This window comes from Petaurus breviceps, unplaced genomic scaffold (assembly GCF_028583685.1).
Source record: "Petaurus breviceps papuanus isolate PSGF00001 unplaced genomic scaffold, PetGlider_PUasm1.0 90792, whole genome shotgun sequence".
Lineage (NCBI taxonomy): Eukaryota > Metazoa > Chordata > Mammalia > Diprotodontia > Petauridae > Petaurus > Petaurus breviceps.
In genome coordinates, this window is record NW_027187347.1 from 10,332,126 (window position 1) to 10,350,028 (window position 17,903).

The 17,903-nt window shown below is 37.8% G+C and overlaps 1 protein-coding gene across 3 annotated transcripts in view; it reads left to right on the forward strand.

Annotated features, from left to right (window-relative positions):
- Window positions 1–17,903, forward strand: part of GRAMD1C (GRAM domain containing 1C) — a 173,307-nt gene that overhangs the window by 133,726 nt on the left and 21,678 nt on the right. For all 3 annotated transcript variants that reach the window (XM_069069900.1, XM_069069897.1, XM_069069898.1), the window contains one exon: window positions 11,085–11,228. In XM_069069900.1, coding sequence (XP_068926001.1) covers window positions 11,085–11,228 — 144 coding nt within the window. The remainder of the gene's footprint in view (window positions 1–11,084; window positions 11,229–17,903) is intronic.

Consider the following 17,903-nt stretch of genomic DNA (forward strand, 5'->3'; position numbering starts at 1 on the left):
TTCTTCCTGGCTGCTTGCAATCTTCTCTCCTTGATCTGGGAATTCCAGAACCTGGCTATAATATTCCTAGGAGTTTTATTTTTGGGATCTGTTTCAAGAGGTGATCAATGGATTCTTTCCACCTTTATTTTGCCCTCTGGTTCTAAAACATCAGGGCAGTTTTCCTTGAGAATTTCTTGGAGGATGATTTCTAAGTTATTTCTTTGATCCTGGCTTTCAGGTAGTCCAATAATTGTTAAATTATCTCTCCTTGACCTATTTTCCAGGTCAGTGGTTTTTCCAATGAGATATTTCATATGCCTTCTATTCTTTCATTAGTTTGGATCTGTTTAACAGCATCTTGATTTCTCATAAAGTCATTAGCTTCTATTTGTTCCAGTCTAATTCTGAAGGAATGATTCTCCTCATTGAGCTTTTGAGATTCTTTTTCCATCTGGCAAATTCGGTTTTTTAAGGCATTCTTCTCCTCATTGCCTTTTTGAGCCTCTTTTGCCATTTGAGTTAGTCTATTTTTTAAGGTATGATTTTCCTAAGTCAGGCTGTTGACTCTTATTTCATAATTTTCTTGCATCATTCTCATTTCTCTTCCCAATTTTTCCTCCACTTCTCTTATTTGCTTCTTAAGGTCCTCTATGACCTGTAACCAGCTTGTATTTTCCTTTGAAGCTTTTGGTGCAGGAGTTCTGACTTCACTGTCTTCCTCCTGTTCCATGCTTTTGATCCTTTTAGTCCCCAAAATAGATGTCTACTGTTGGGTTCTTCTGTTTGCTTTGTTTTCTTTGCTTGGTCATGTTGCTACTCAATTACTTTACTTTTGGGCTTTCTGCCACTGTAGGACTCTGACACCAGACAAGGGAGCTTTCGTCCCAAATGCTGGGGTTTTCTCAGCTGCTGGAGGTATTAGTTGGGTGCCTTTGCTGAAGCCTCCACACACTCTGGCAAGCTGGACACACACCCCAGGACCTCCACCCTAGTCCGCAATCCAGATCCAAGCAGGCTAAAGCAAGAGCGATTGCCCCTCAGACTGGTCGCTTGGTCCCCCTGCACTCTGCAGGCCAGGAGCTGAAGCTGCTAAGTGGGGGCGGCTGCATAGCTGCGGCTCCTCAGTGGCTTCTCGCCCTGGGGGCAAAATCCGTGGCACTCCCAACTACTGGGTCCCAAAGTCCACACTGCACTGACCTCTCACTTTGTCCTTAGCATCTATGTGTTGATAAATCTGGAAACAGCCACAGCTACTGGTGAGTTGGAGTCCCTCCAGCAGGCAGCTGGTCAGGCCCGCCCTGGGGCTAAATCCTTGGGGTGGAGCTTGTCTCGGCTCCCAGAGCCCTGTGCCGGCTGGCCTGCCAGGCTGTCCTCAGCAGGAGGTTAGCTTCTCTGTGTCATTTTCTGGGTTCTGTAGCTCCAAAGTTTAAGAGTTCCCTTTTACATGAATTGGGGAAGGTGGAACTAAAAAAAGTTTTATTAACACTTTTTGTCTTTATATCCCATAGGGGAAACCATCTTTCTCACATCCAGATTGAAATCTCCTTTATCACAATGAACAATTAAGTAAAAAACATCTGATACAGGGACTGCATCTCACAGTGTACACAACATTCTGTCCCAGTAGTCCCCTGCCTCTATGCCTTAAGGAGAAAGGTGTTTCATTATGTTTTCTAGGATCTTGATTCGTTTATCATTTGCTCAGAATTTAATATCCTTTTTGATCATTTTTTTACATTGTTGTTAGTCATTTTGTAAATTTTTTTGTTCTGCTTATTTCACTCTGGTTCAATTTATACAAATCTTCTTAGGTTTCTCTGAATTCCTAATAATTTGTATTTTTTGTTGACAAAGGTAAGGATTGTTGAGGTAATTCCCTTTACCAGTACAGATAGGCAATTCTTTTGCAACTGCTAGTCTTAGTTACCAAGAGTACTAAGAAATTAAGCGACTTGCTCATGTTCACACTGTTATTATGAATCAAAGGTGGGACTTAAAGCAATCTCTCCTGACTCTGAGACCACGTCTGTGTCCACTATGCCATACCACCTCACATTTCTTACTTCACAGTAATAGTCCATTTACATTCATATTATAATAGTTTTTTTAGTCATTCAGTCAACAAATATTATAGAATTTATGAGGCAGCTAGGTGGTGCAGTGAATAGAGTGCTGGGGTGTCCTTGGAGTCAGGAGGACCTGACTTCAAATCCAGCCTCAGACACAACACAAAAACTAGATGTGTGACCTTGGGCAAGTCAGTTAACCCCAAATGCCCTCCAAAACAAAGCAAAAAATAAAAAATAAAGAGCTTACTATGTGCTGGGCACTATCCTAGGTGCTAAGGGAGTAATTAAAAAGAATGAAATAATCTTTACCAATAGGGAACTTTTCTGTTGGGAGAGATGAGTACAAATAAAAATATATACAATATCAATATAGAGTTAACACATATGTACAAAATAACAAAATTCAGCGCAGTTTGGGAGGGAAGGTGCTAGTAGAAGGGGAGATGAAGAGAGGCTTCACATGGAAGATGGTGCTTGAGTTTCATCTTAAAGAAAGAGAGAACTTAAGAGTTAGGTAAAGATGGAGTGCGGTGAAGTAGAGACAGGAGAGGGGGTGTCGTGTGTGAGGAGCAAAAAGACCATCTGCTCATCATCGTGCACCAATTTTTATTTCCAATTCTGTGCTGCTCATAAAAGCACTGCCATAAAAACTATGGTCTATATTGGACCTTGTTTCCTATCTTTGACTATCAGGGAGCTGTGCCCAGTAGGTGGGAAACTGACCATCTTCCCACATTCTCTGCCATCAACCATTCCTGTTTTTGTCATCTTTGCCAAAAAATTTGCAGGGTGTTAGCTGAATCCCCAGAACTTTTTCAGTTTGAATTTCACTTACTCTTAGTAATTGGGAACAAGTTATGCCTCTTTTCCTTACTCCTTGATGCCAAATCAGCTTTGAGCATTCTTGCCCAAATCCCATTGGATTATGATTCCTTGAGACTACCATTTCCTCTGAACTAGTTCTAACTCTTAGGGACAATGGGATTAGAAAGAATCTTTTATATTATAGTCTGAGCCTACTCACCTGTCATTGAAGTCAGCTTGATTGCTTTTAAAAAATTCTAATCTGAAATATTGAACCAACTAAATATGTTCTTTCTTTGGCCAATTCTTAAATGTACCTGTTGAAAATGATAGCCTAAATGTGCTATGTCTTTGTAATCCAGTCAGATGTAGGAGCAGTGTTAGTGTTATTAAATTTTCTGCTTTTCAATCTTAGATCCAAGAGATTTCCAGTATGAACTTGGAATAATTTAATTTATTTATTATTTCTTTATTTACATTTAAATTCTTCAGTAGGATTTTTAAAAAGAAATTATTTTGGGAGATAACATCTAGATCATATCATATAAATACTTTTATTATTTTTTCTATAATTCATAGTTTTTCAATTAAAATTCCATTAGATCTGAATGTGTATATTCCTTCCTAGAGTGCTGAATCCAACCCTGCAGTGCATGCCCACCTCTCATCTATTACTTCCCACAAATTTGCCATGGAGGCCCTACTCAACCCATGGGGGATTCTTCCTCTCAGTATTTAAACATGCCATGGATATAAATGAAGCAGGGGGGCTATCCACTATTTTACTTCTTAAGCAATTATATATCTCATTTGGGAAGCTCAGCAATATTAATATTAAGTCTTTTGGTCTGCCTACGCATCTGTAAATCACAGTTTATCTCCTATTTCTGGTTTTCCTTCCTCACACTGCTCTTCACAGTCCATTTTTTTCACTGTATACTACCTCCATACTGATGACTAGATTGTAGGCAAAGGAATTGGGAGTATTATATGTCAGAGGTCAGCACATGCTGTTCCTAGAAAGTTGATATGGAATATTCATGCCTGGAAGAAGAATTTGATTGAAGATAGTCCACTAATTATTATCAATGGTACCTTGATTGTATCATTTTTGTGTCAAAGGTGGCTTTACCTAAGTTCTTTGCCAAAAAGTATACAAATGTAGATTATTCTTTTTTCTTTTGATGGTTAATTGTAAATGAAGGCAATGCCAAATAATCATAGCTTCTAAATCCCAGAAATGAGGAAGTAGTATTTTGCTCTGTTTCTCAGCATACATCTGCCAAGTCTTGTCATTTAGCATCTAGAAGAAAACCAATCAACAAACATTTATTAAGTCCATACCATGTGGCAAGCACTGTCTTGCAGGCTAGACTTGTAGAGCTAGGGTTCTATCAGGTCCTAGAACCTACCTCCTCTCCCCATTCCCCTCTTTGACCTTATATGAAAATTGATAGGACTGGCCATTTGAGGGTGTGTACTACACCTCACTAACCTAATGTCTTTCTCGTTCTGGGTTAGCATTCCTAATGGCACCACAACTCTGGACTAGTGTCATCAATGACCTAACTTTAGAAAAATCATTTTGGCAGCTCTGTGGACAGTGGATTGAAGTGGAAAGAGATGAGTCAGGGAGAACAATTCAGAAACTGTTGCAGTAGTCTAGGCAAGAGGCAGTGAGGGCATGAACGAATTGATGGTTCTGTGAATAGAGAGAAGAGGAAAGATACTGGAGACATGGATGAGGAATCAACAAAATTTGGCAAGTGATTTGGATATGTAGACTGAAGAAAAGTCAGGAATCAAGTTTAAATGACACAATTTGCAAACATGGTGATTAGTAGGACAGTGGTCCCCTTTATAGAAATAGGGAAATTTGGAAGAGAAGAGGGTTTCTTGAGAGGAAAAAGATAATGAATTCTGTTCAGGACATTTTGAGTTTGAGAAGCTTATGGAACATCCATTTAAAAACGCCTAATAGACAGAAATACCTCTACTAAGCACGTAGTTTAGAAAATAACTTGAAACTATACCTAGAAAGTCACCAAACTGCCCATATCCTTTTACTTAGCAATACCATTACTCCCTTCCCCCCAAAAAAGAAGGAAGGGACATGTGTATATATGTACAAAATATTTATAACAGCACTTTTTATTGTAACAAAGAACCATAAACATGGAGGCTGGGCATCAATTGGAGAACTGATAAATTATAGTATAGAGGCAACTAGAAGACACAGTGAATAGAGCATTGTGAGTAGAGTCGATATGGCCTAGATTCAAATATGGCCTTAGACCCCTTAGTAGCAACGGGACCATGGGCAAGTCAGCCTCAGTTTCCTCAACTGTAAAATGGGATGATAGTGGCACCTACTTCCCAGCATTGCTGTGAGGATATAATGAAATATTTCTAAAGCATTTAGCACAGTGCCTGACATGTAATAGGAACTTAACAAATGCTTGCCTTCTTCTTTCCTTCCTTTATGAATGGGAATATGGCATAAGAAATAATGAATCTGATGGAGTAATAGAAACCTGAAAGGATTTGTATGAACCTGATGCAGAATGAAGTGTGAAGAACCAGAAAAACAATTTATGGAATGAGTACTGCAATGTAAAGGAAAACAATTTTGGAAAAACTTGTGATCTCTGATAAATTCAATGACTTATACTGACTTCAGAGAACTGATGATGAAGGGTGCCCCCATCCTCTTGGCAGCAAGATGATGGCCTAGAGGTGCAGAATGAGAAATGAATTTTCAGACATGGCCAATGTGTTGATTTGTTTTGCTTCATTATACTTATATTTTACAGAAAGGGCCTCAGTTTGCAGGGGGTGGGGAGTGGAATTGGTTGATAGGGGCAGTGATCCAAAAAAAAGAGAAAAGAAAAACATCAGTGAAAACCCTAAAAAATACACAGAAGAGAACAGAAGGAAATTCAGAAGGAGACACAGTGTACTTTTGTTACCATCAGTAATCCATCAGTCAATAAGCATTTATTCTATCATTTAGTAAGTGTTAGTCTATTTTTTAAGGTGGATTTTCCTCAGGCAGGCTGTTGACTCTCATTTCGTAATTTTCTTGCATAGTTCTCATTTCTCTTCCCAATTTTTCCTCCACTTCTCTTATCTGCTTCTTAAGGTCCTCTATGGCATGTAACCAGATCGTATTTTCCTTTGAAGCTTTTGGTGCAGGAGTTCTGACTTCACTGCCTTCCTCCTGTTCCATGCTTTGCTCCTTTTTGTCCCCAAAATAGTAGTCTAATGTTAGAATCTTCTGTTTGCTTTGTTTCCTTTTCCTGGTCATGTCGCCCCTCAGTCACTTGACCCCTGAGCTTTTTGCCACAGTAGGACTCTGCCACCAGACAAGGCAGCTTTTGTCCCAAATGCTGGGGTTTTCTCAGCTGCCGGAGGTATTAGATGCGTGCCCTCTCTGAGGTCTCCACACACTCTGGCAAGCTGGACATACACCCCAGGACCGCCACCCTAGATGCAATCCAGATCCAAGTAGGTTAAAGCAAGAACGATTACCCCTCAGACTGCTTCTTGGTCCCCCTACACTCTGCAGGCCAGGAGCTGAAGCTGCCACGTGGTGCTGGCTGGCTGTGCAGCATCTGGTGGCTTCTCGCCCTGGGGGCAAAAGCCACACACTCCCACCTACTGGGTCCCAAAGTCCAGACTGCACTGACCTCTCACTTTGTCCTTCACATCTATGTGTTGATAAATCTGGAAAAGGCCACAGCTGCTGCTGATCTGGAGTCCCTCTGGCCGGTGGCTGGTCAGGCACGCCCTGGGGCTAAAGCCTCGCCGTGGGGCTGGGCTCGGCTCCCAGAGCGTTGTGCTGGCTGATTCCCTGTCAGGCTGTCCTCAGCAGGAGGTTAGCTTCTCTGTGTCATTTTGTGGGTTCTGCAGCTCCAAAGTTTGTTCAGAGTCCCCTTTCTACATGGATTGGGGAAGGTGGAAGCCTGAGCCACGAGGAGGTCCTGCTTCTACTCTGCCATCTTGGCTCCACCCCAATTTAGTGTTTATTAAAAGTACCTACTATGTTCAAGGCATTGTACTGGGATTTAATCTGTATTTTTAAAATGTACATAATGGAAGTTCACAGTTTCATATACATTCTACTCTTTATATTTTTAAATGTTCATGTTTTTAGATATATTTAATAATAAAAAATTGAATTTTAAGAAAGTGAGTGAAGTAGAGATAGTAAGTATAAGTAGTTTTTTCAAGGAGATTTGAGAAAAGGATGGGTGATGCCTCCTCTGTGACCTTGGACAAGTCACAGTTCTCTCTGGGCCTCAGCCTTTTCATCTGTAAAGTTAAAGACGAGGACTAAATGGTATGTGAGAGCCCTTCCATCTCTAGAATTATGATTCTGTGAATAGGACTTAATGCCAGTCTTTTAAGGGTGAAGATTTTGGATGTTTGTAGGCAGCAAGGGAAGAACCTGCAGATAGGGACTGAAGATTTGAGGGGGAGGGAGGAAGTGAAAGATGGGATGATTGTGACAGCAGTCTGCTAGATAAGATAGGAGAGGATGTATAAGATCATAACCGAAAAGAAAATTTCTGTCCTCCCATCAGCAGTAAATAAAATGCTGTTCAGCTACTTTCTAGTTCTACTTTCTTTCTTATGTAGTAAGCACTTACTGTTTGTTGACTGACTGATTAATTGTATCTATTTACCCACGCAGTACCTGGGATGCTCTTCCCAGATTCCCTTTTCTGTGCTCTACCTTCTACATGTTTCCTCCTTTTTGGTTTAAATCCTTTGGTACTGACCTATAATTTTTGCACAGATTGTACTTCCTAATTATTCACTCAGAGTTAAATGGTACTTACAAACCAAACTAGGATTACACCTTAGATTTATGGTAATTACTTGTCCCTGCCTAAAGTACTAATCTCCTGTTCAAACTTTTCTAGTATAGCTCTTTATAATTGCCAGACCCAGTAGTCTAACTTGCCTACAAATTTGGATTTCTTTTGGCCCACATCTTGACAGTTCCCAGGGACTGAGTAGGTTCAAAACACCTGAAAGATGTGTAATCATATATTCCTATCTTTAATGACCTCGAGCACACAAAGGGTCTTTTTTAGTTAGCTAGATTTGAAGACTTAGAATCTTTCTTTTGACTCTTTGTAACCCCATGTATAAGAGTAAAAAATAAATCTCTTAGATGATTATGAAAATACCATCTGTCATAGACAAGCAGATAAGCCCAAGAGTCTGAGAAATAGTAGTATGCCACCTCTTCCCCCTAACCTATGAACTTTGTTTCCATCATAACCACTGTCCCAGGGCAGTATCCCCACCCCTGCCTACAGTAGGCCAACTAAATGTCACCATCAGGCATGCAAGCCCAAGAGCCCTGGGTATAGCAGTGCTTCTACTACCACCCCATAGCACTAACCCTTCTTCCAGGCTACCCCCAAGCCAGCACCCAGGAAAGCAAACAGTTCTTTCAGAGATGAAACCTGGCAGCTGCCTCTCCTGGTACTGCAGCTCCTGCCTCCTTAGAAGCCACAGTAACTGAAAGCCTGGAAAGGAAAGTTCTTGACATCAGCATCCTTAGCACTATTAAATGACTTTCATTGCTTCCCAAATCCTGGACTCCTTTCTTATGTTCTCTTGCTCCTGAAATTACTTTGTGTGATTAGTATTGGAAGGGCTGTAGAAAGACAGGTGCACTAATTCATTGTTGGTGGAACTGTGAATTGGTCCATCCATTCTGGAAAACAGTTTGGAATTATGCCAAGAAAATGACTAAATGTTCATATACTTTGAACCAGAAACCCTCCTGCTAGGCATATACCTTAAAGAGATCCGTGACAGAAGGAAACATCCTGTCATCATCAAAATATTTATAGAAGCATTTTTTTTTGTGATAGCAAAGGACTTGAAGCAAAGTAGATGCCCACTGCCTGGAGAATGGTTAAAACGAAAATTGTGATACATAAATACAGTGTTTTAACATAATTAATTACTTACATAATTAATCATATTATATCATAATTACCATAAATTATGAATAGGATGAATTTATAGAAAAATGGGAAGATTTATACACAGAACTCCTGAAATTCTTATCTTCTTCATCTGCATCTCCTGGCTTCTCTGATTTCCTTCCAGGCCCAGCTAAAAGCCCAAGTTCTATAAGAAAGCTTTCTGATCTCCCTTAATGCCAGTGTCTTCTGTCTTTTTATTATTTCCAGTTCATCTTTTTTTTTTTTCCCTTTTGGAGGGCAATTGGGGTTAAGTAACTTGCCCAAGGTTACACAGCTAGTTTTTTTGTGTGTGTGTTGTTTGTCTCCACGATTAGGCTGTGAGCTCCTTGAGAGCAGCACCTGGTTTGTTTGTTGTTTTTTTTACCTTTCTTTGTATCTCTGTTGCTTAGAACAGTGCCTGGCACATAGTAGGTGCTTCCATGTTTGTTGTCTAACTGACTGAAGTAAGTAGAACCGAGAAAACAGCGTAGATAATGATCACAGCATTGTGAATGGGAAGAACTACAACAAAAAATCCTGAATGCTGTGTAACTGGAATGACCAAGCTCGTCTCAGGAAGCAGAGATGAGAGGATGGCATCTCCTTTCCCTCACTGGAGAGACTGGGCACTCACCATAGGTTTAGGACATTGCATTAATGCCACATTACACCAATGTGTTAGTTTTGTTGAACTGCATTTCCCTCCTCCTTTATTTATTTGTTTGTTTATTCATTTATTATTACAGGGGAGAGCTCACAGGATAGGGTAGGGGGGATATATTTGAAAATCTAAGTGATATAAATACAAAAGCTATCAGTAAAAATTAAAATGTTTTCAAGAAAGAAATTACTTTGCAAATACTTTGTATTTATTTATTATTGTATGTACTGTATCCCTATAGTAAGCTCCCTGAAGGCTTGGCTTTTGTCTTTGTATCCCCAGAGCCTAACAAAGTGTCTTACACATAGTAAGAGCATGTGTCTAGATTAGAATGGATTGGAATGACCAAATGTCTGCCAGAGGTTGTCTTTTTGGTTGTCTTCAAAGTAAATATTTCCAAATTTCCCCACTTGTTTCCTTCTCTGTTCACTCTCCTGATAGTTTCCTTTCCCCCAGAACTGTCGTGGAGCAGAGCTTTCATATAATAAAGATTAAGTTTTGTTGTTTGTTTTATATTCAACAAAAAGGCAGATGTTTGGGGGGAGATACTAGTGTTTTGCATAATATTTACCTTTTAGCACTTTTACTTTCTCTTTACAATTCCTGCATGTTACTTAAGTTCTTGTTCTGATCATCCTTTCTCCTTTGGGAAAAGTCACCAAGTTGTGCAGTAGTCAATAAATTTTAGTTACCAGGCTTTTTGTACCATGAACTTTATAATATTTTGAGTCCATGCTAATAAATATTTACTGAGCACCCACTATGTTCCTAGATTTGAAGGAAGGCAGGAAAAGTTGAATGGCCCTAGAAAAGGGAGAGGAAGTGTAATTAAATAATTAGAAATGCCTACGAAAGCATTCTAGTCCTGGAAAGTAGTGTGAACAAATGCTTAGGAATGAGAATTGATGAATATTCAATATACAGTTAGTCTGTGTGGTTTAGCAGAGACCCTTTGTACACAGGGAGATAAGAATGATTAACTACTTGGGGGGAAAAATTAGAAATAAGTACCCCTGGAGTCTCTCGTCTCTATAGTTGGCAACTTTGAATAGATACCTGGAAAATTCATCTAAGGGCTCTTTAGAGTGATTGGGAGTTTGGTATTGGCTGACAATTGGACTTAATTGATTGAAAACATGAACTTTGCTTAGTTTGGTAATCCAGGATTTTTCAGTGTAATCTTCTAAGGTTGGATTTCCCTTTCTGACACCTGGAGGATGGGGTATGACTGTTCACTACAGACCTCTTTTCCAGTCTTTATTCAAACTCTAGACTCCTTTAAAGTAATATTTTGGGTTGCAATTAAGTCTATGTAAGAAAGAAATGAGGCAAAACGGCCTCTTTTATCTAGTTTTTTAAAAAAAAGGGCATTGCCTCAAACTAAGACCTGGGAAAGACCTTAGCTTAAAAAGGCCAAGGTCTCCCACTACATGGGGGGAGGGGCATATTGACACATACCAACCATTATACTAGATTTTAAATAGTTAACCATTTAATATCTATTAGACTTTTGTTGTGCAAACAAAACTTCAGTTTACTTGCCCTCATTCTTTTTCTTTTGTATTTTTTCCCCCACAGGTGAAGAAAATATCCCCGAGAGAGACCTTAATGGAAGACTTTTTATAAACTGTGTTTTTCATATCAGTGCTGATAGAATGTTTGAATTGCTTTTCACCAGTTCACGCTTCATGCAGAGATTCGCCAATTCCAGGAATATAATAGGTTTGTTCATTTGTCCTTACCTAATAGTAAGTTTCCAGGAATTTCATTGTCAGGTTTAGTGAGCTGAACTAGAATCATACTATCATGAAGGCGATTAAAGCATTCAGAGGGAGAGAAACACAATTGGACTTGCTTTGGTTTTAAGGATTAGATAACAGCTAAATTGTTATATAATCACTTCCATTAAATTCACAAATAGACTAATTGTTTGATCAGTCAGGTTCCACTTATTTGTTACTCCCTTGGAGTAAAGCAACCGCTTTGAGGATCATTTAACTCATACAGTTCAATAGGGTCCCATTTACTATAACATATAACTTACTTGTAAGAATCTCTTTGATTATGTGTCATAGTTTCCTACATTGTTAAAAGTCTCAAGTGGCAGCATTGTAAGGCTATGAGCTATGATGCTGAAATTATATTGTGATTTTAAAAGCATTTGGTAAATGTATGACTAATAGGTGGCATAGAATCTTCCTCGTTCAATAAGGTGAAAAACTGGAATTTAAAGAAGCCAAAGAATTTGTCTAAAATCAGGGGTCTTTGGTGAAGTTGTCATTCTATTCCATTTAATGAGATAGTAGTTATTGTTCCATCATTTATAAGTTTCACCAAAAAAGCAATTGTAATGCCTTTAAAAGTTATATTCAGTTGATCTGCTCTTATTTCTAGGAAGAGAAAGTAAATGTGTTTTTCTCTTTTCATCATTCAGCACAGAGTAACCAAGAGGTTTCCATTTCACTGGTACTAATTGAATTTTGTAGTTATACTAAGAAAGGTCTGTGGACTTAAAAAAAAATACCATATGCATATTTTTGCATATTTTGCCCATTATTGTATTACTCTAGCTTAAGAGTCATGGAATAATTGAAGGTATATAGGGTTTTTTTTATTAAAAAATAAAATCAAACAACATTCAGTTTGAAAGGCCCCTTACAGGCAATAAAAATGGAGCTTACGTTTATGTATGGCTTATAGTTTATATACACTGCTTTCCTTGCAATAACTCTGTAAAGTAAGTAATGAAAGTATCAATATTCTGATTTCATAGATGAGTAAATGAAGGCTTCTAAGGTTAAGTTACTTGTCAGTGGTTACCCAGCAAGAACCTGACTGTCCTGATTTTCCTAGCAATTTCCTTTCTACATCATGCTTGAGATGCTTCAATATTTAACCTTTTGGTACCCTAGCAGACAGGTGGAGGGAGTTTCCACAGCAGGAATTCCTATACTGAAGGCATGATAGTTCTAGATCACAATGAAGAAAAATAAACTTTTAAAAATTTTATGATTTTCCCCCCCACAGTTTTATTACTACCCATTTTCAACTAGAAAACTTAATACTCTTTTTAATTTTCTAAAGTAATGCTAGTTGATGGTACATTGCCACCTGACAGAGAAAGAGAAGAAAATTTGGACTTATCTGATATATACCCTAGAGAGCATATTTCAGAGGGTTTAGGTAAAGACTAAGTAAGATCCAGTGACCCAGTACTGTGAAGGAATAAATGGATCAAGGTGGAGATGGGATGTTCTCAAGAATTAAATTTTGGTGAGGATGAGAATTATTCTGCTCAGGAGGAAGAAAGATGAGTTGCCTTAAAAGACTAATGGAACTATATGGAGAACTTATTCAATAGTTGATTTTTAAGATATATGGAAGATACGGGGGTAGTTTCTATAAAAGAATAATATGGTACTGTACTAATGGTAGTAAGAGTAGCCTAGAATGAGCTGAGGCTATTGATGAATGCCAAACTAATAACAACAAAAAGGGTTTGTTTTTTTAAATTTGGGGGCAAAAGGAAAACCAAAGAAGGGATGGGACTCTTGATCACAGTAGATGGAAAGATATCAGATAATGGTGAAAATAGTGAATTACCCAACTCTGATTTTATTTCTGTTTTAATCCCCAGGGAAATTTTTTTTAAACTTGGAACAATCAAACAGAAATATATAACAGGGAGTCAAGAGCCAAGATCAGTAAGGGGATAGATAGTAAGAGAATATCTCACTGCTTTCAGTGAACACAGGTCACAGGGCCTAAACAATCTACATCTTATAGCCCTGAGTGACTTGGCAGATGTTGATTGCTACTGCTGTCCACGATCTTTGAAGGATCCAGGAGAAAATGAGAGGTGCCACAGGATCGTGAAAGGCTAAATATTGTATTTATTTTCTAAAGAGGGAAGAGAGCAGGACCTGGAAACTAGAAACACTTATTAAAGAATGATTTGTGAGTATTTATAAGGGGAAGCAATGAGTTCTGAAATCCAGCATGAATTTATCAAGATCAAGTCATGCCAGTTTTACCCCATTTCCTTTTTTCTATAAGATAACTAGTCTCATAGATGAGAGAATTGACTACTGCATGTTATGCTTGTAAATAGGACAGAGATGTAGTCTACTAAATAGACTGTTGCTATTGTTCAATCGTTTTTCAGTTGCGTGCAATTCTTCATGACCCCATTTGGGGTTTTCTTGGCAAAAATACTGGAGTGTTTTGCCGTTTCTTTCTCCAGCTTATTTTACATATGAGGAACTAAGGCAAACAGGGGTAAGTGACTTGTTCAGGGTCAGCCAGCTACTAAGTGTCTGAGGCCAGATTTGAACCCAGGAAGATGATTTTTCCTGACTCCAGGCCTAGTGCTCTGTCCACTGTGCCACCTAACTGTCCTGGGGATAAGATAATTATCTTCAAATATTTGAAGGACTGTCATGTGGAAGTGGGATTAGATATATTCTGCCTGGCACCAGAATGCAAATCATTAGGAATTGTTAGAAGTGGCAGAGAGGCAGATTTTTATTTGATGTAAGGAAAAACTGTTGGAACTATCCCAAAGTAGAATAGGCTGCCTCAGGGGGTAGAGAGTTTCCCCTCCTTGGAGGTCTTCAAGGAGAAGTGTTCTGATTGCTTCTCAGGGATGCAGTAGAGAGGGTTTGGGTGAGGTATTGGACTTAATGGTACTTTCAGACTCTGAGATCTTTGGTGCTATGCTTGTTGTACTGTTACACTTGATCAGTTATATTGCTTTTTCAATAATAAATAACTTTGATATGACAGCTTGGTGGTTTTAAATTTTTAAAAATTCTTTTTATTATTATGAACCAAACATCAACAACCATGAACACTTCCATATACAAATAATAGAAAAAGAGGATCATACATAAAGCCACGATTCTCTGCTATCCACAGCTTGTTTTTTTTTTATTTAAAGATATATTTTTAAATGTAAGCTGATAGTTCTAAAACTATTGTGTGTGTTTATGTCCCCTTCTGTTCTCTTCTGAATATTTTTGTAATGTTTCATTGACAATGTTTTCTTCTCTTTTTTTTTGCCACCACTTCTAATTTCTTCCTATTTTTTCTTTCTTTTTCTTTTATTGCCTTTTGGAGGGCAATTGGGGTTAAGTAACTTGCCCAAAGTTACACGGCTAGTTTTTTTGTGTGGGTGTTAAGTGTCTGAGGCCTGAACCGAACTCAGGTCGGACTCCGGGCTGGCGCTTTACTCACTGCGCCACCTAGCTGCCCCTTCCTATTTTTTCTGATTTCAATAACACTGCTTTCCCTCCTCCCAAAATTAAAACCCTCTCTTGTAACAAATAAGTATATTATTGAAAAAAATCTATAAATTGGTGTCTGAAAATGTGTGTTTTGTTTTTCATTTCTATTCCATCACCTGTCTACTGAGCAAGGGAAAATAGAATTCATCATCTGTTTTCTGGAGTTGTGATTGGTCACTGCATTGATCAGAGTTCTTAAGTCTTTCCAAATTGTTTTCTTTCGCAATAGTGTAGTTGAAGAAATTGTTTTCTGTGTTCTATTCACCTCACACTTGTTTAGGTCATATAAGTCCTTTTAGGTTTCTGTGAATCTATATTTTTCATCCTTTCTTAAAGTGCAACAATATTCCATTAGTTTTATGTACCATAATTTATTTAACCATTCCCCAAGTGATGAATACCCATTTTGTTTCCATTTCTTTGCTACAATGAAAAAGTACTAATTTAAATATTTTTGTATGTTTGGGTTCTTTCCTTCTTTCTTTGCTCTCTTTGGGAGCCTGTACATACATAGCACAATCTAGGTCACTACCTAGTAGTGGCATTGCTGGGATGCAGGATATGCACACTTTACTAAATTTAGTAGCATGATTCCCAATTACTTTCTAGAATGGGTGGACCACTTCAGAGCTCCACCAATAGTGCATTAGTTTTCTTGTCCTCTCACACCCACCTCCCATGATTGTTATTTCCCAGTTTTGTCATCTTTGCCATTAGGAGAGGTGAGGTGCAGCTTCAGCGTTGTTCTGCTGGCCATTTCTTTTATTAATGATTTAGAACTTTTTTCATATGGTTGTTCACAGCCTTCTCTTCTTCTTGACAATTATTTGTTCATATTCTTTGGCCATTTATCTGTTGCTCTTATATATTTTGTGTCAGTTCCCTATGTGTCTTGGATATCGGAGATATCAGATTGCTTCAAGATATTTCCTAGTTAAGTGTTTCCTTTCTAGTAATTATATCAGTTTGTGTGTGTGCAGAAGATCTTTAATTTTTTGTAATCAGAATTGTTTACTTTATCTCGTGTGATCATCTCTGTCTTCTGATTGGTCAAGAACTCTTCTATATGAATTTGTAAAAGGTCTTTTCTCTTTTTCTAGCCCTCTAATATGTTTAGGATATGACCTTTTGCATCTAGGTCATGTGTCTCTTTGGAATGTAAAATGTAAAATCTGCTCACTTATGTGATCTTCTGTTGGCTGCCATGGTACATGTGATACTTTTACACAGTACCTACAGAATTCTAGCCCATTTTCTGGAGCTCTCCCTCAATTTGTTGGTGTGGCCCATTTTTCAGCCTTAGCTAGCTTTTTGTGCAGTTCTGGACTGGTTTACTTATGTTTCTCTTTGCTTTTCTTTGTCTTGGGCCTGTCTCAGATATTTTCTAGAATGTGTGGGAGAGCAGAATTCTTTTATAACTTTTCACATTGCCATATTTTCATGTTGCCAGAACTTTGTTTGACTTCTTTGCACATGATATTTCCTGGCATGATATTAGTAACCTAATAAATTGTTAGATTTTTCTAGGTGTCCAAAAAGTTATTTTGATATCAGCTCCATGCTGAATGATCAAACATGACTATATAGAAAATATTGACCAAGACTGGATTATGCTTTATACTTTATACATCCTTGTGATAGAAGTAACAGGTCAGACAAGGTATCATTCATTTTGATATAACTAATTAAACTATATAATAGAGTAGTTGATAAACTTGTTAGAGTAGCCAACCTTACTGAGTAGATGTTAAAGGCATCAAATGTTTTTGCTTGATCACTCTGTACAGAGCATGGTATTGTTCCTTATATACTGTATTTGGAATGGAGGGAAATGTCCATTCTGCTTTATGGTATTGTATAAATTTATATTTCTGGTCTGGAAGTGTCTCATTCAAAATTTTTGTTCAGTGGCCGATACAGGGTAATATTGCTTCTTTAAAAAGAAGTTTAGGAGACCAATCTCCCTCATGAATATAGATGCAAAAATTTTCAATAAAATATTAGCAAAAAGACTACAGCAACTTATCACAAGAATAATACACTTTGATCAGGTAGGATTTATTCCAGGAATGCAAGGATGGTTTAATATTAGGAAAACCATCAGTATAATTGATCATATCAACAATAACACTAGCAGAAACCACATGATTATCTCAATAGATGCAGAAAAGGCTTTTGGCAAAATACAACATCCATTCCTATTAAAAACACTAGAAAATATGGGAATAAATGGAGCCTTCCTTAAAATAATAGGTACCATCTATTTAAAACCATCAGCAAATATTATATGGAATGGGGATAAGCTAGAAGCATTTCCAATAAGATCAGAGGTGAAACAAGGGTGTCCACTATCACCCCTCTTATTCAGTCTGGTACTAGAAATGTTAGCAGTAGCAATTAGGGAAGAAAAAGAAACCAAAGGACTCAAATTAGGCAAAGAAGAGACCAAGCTATCACTCTTTGCAGATGATATGATGATATACTTAGAGAATCTTAGAGAATCAAGTAAAAAACTACTTGAGACAATAAATAAATTTGGCAAAGTTGCAGGATATAAAACAAACCCACATAAATCCTTGGCATTCCTATATATTTCTAATGAAATTCAACAGCAAGAGATAGAAAGAGAAATCCCATTTAAAGTTACTGTAGACATTATAAAATATTTGGGAATCTACCTGCCAAAACAAACCCAGGACCTATATGATCACAACTACAAAACACTTTTCACATAAATAAAGTCAGATCTAACTAATTGGAAAAATATCAATTGCTCATGGCTGGGTTGAGCTAATATAATAAAAATGACAATTTTACCTAAATTAAATTATATATTTAGTGCCATACCAATCAATTTACCAAAAAAACTACTTTATAGAGCTAGAAAAAAATGGTAACAAAATTTATTTGGAAGAATAAACGGTCCAGAATATACCAGATTTTAATCTGTATTATAAAGCAGCAGTCATTAAAACTACTTGGTACTGGCTGAGGAATAGAGGAGTGGATCAATGGAATAGATTAGGCACACGAGATTCAGCAGTCAATGACTATAGTAATCTATTGTTTGATAAACCCAAAGACCCCAGTTTTTGGGATAAGAACTCACTAT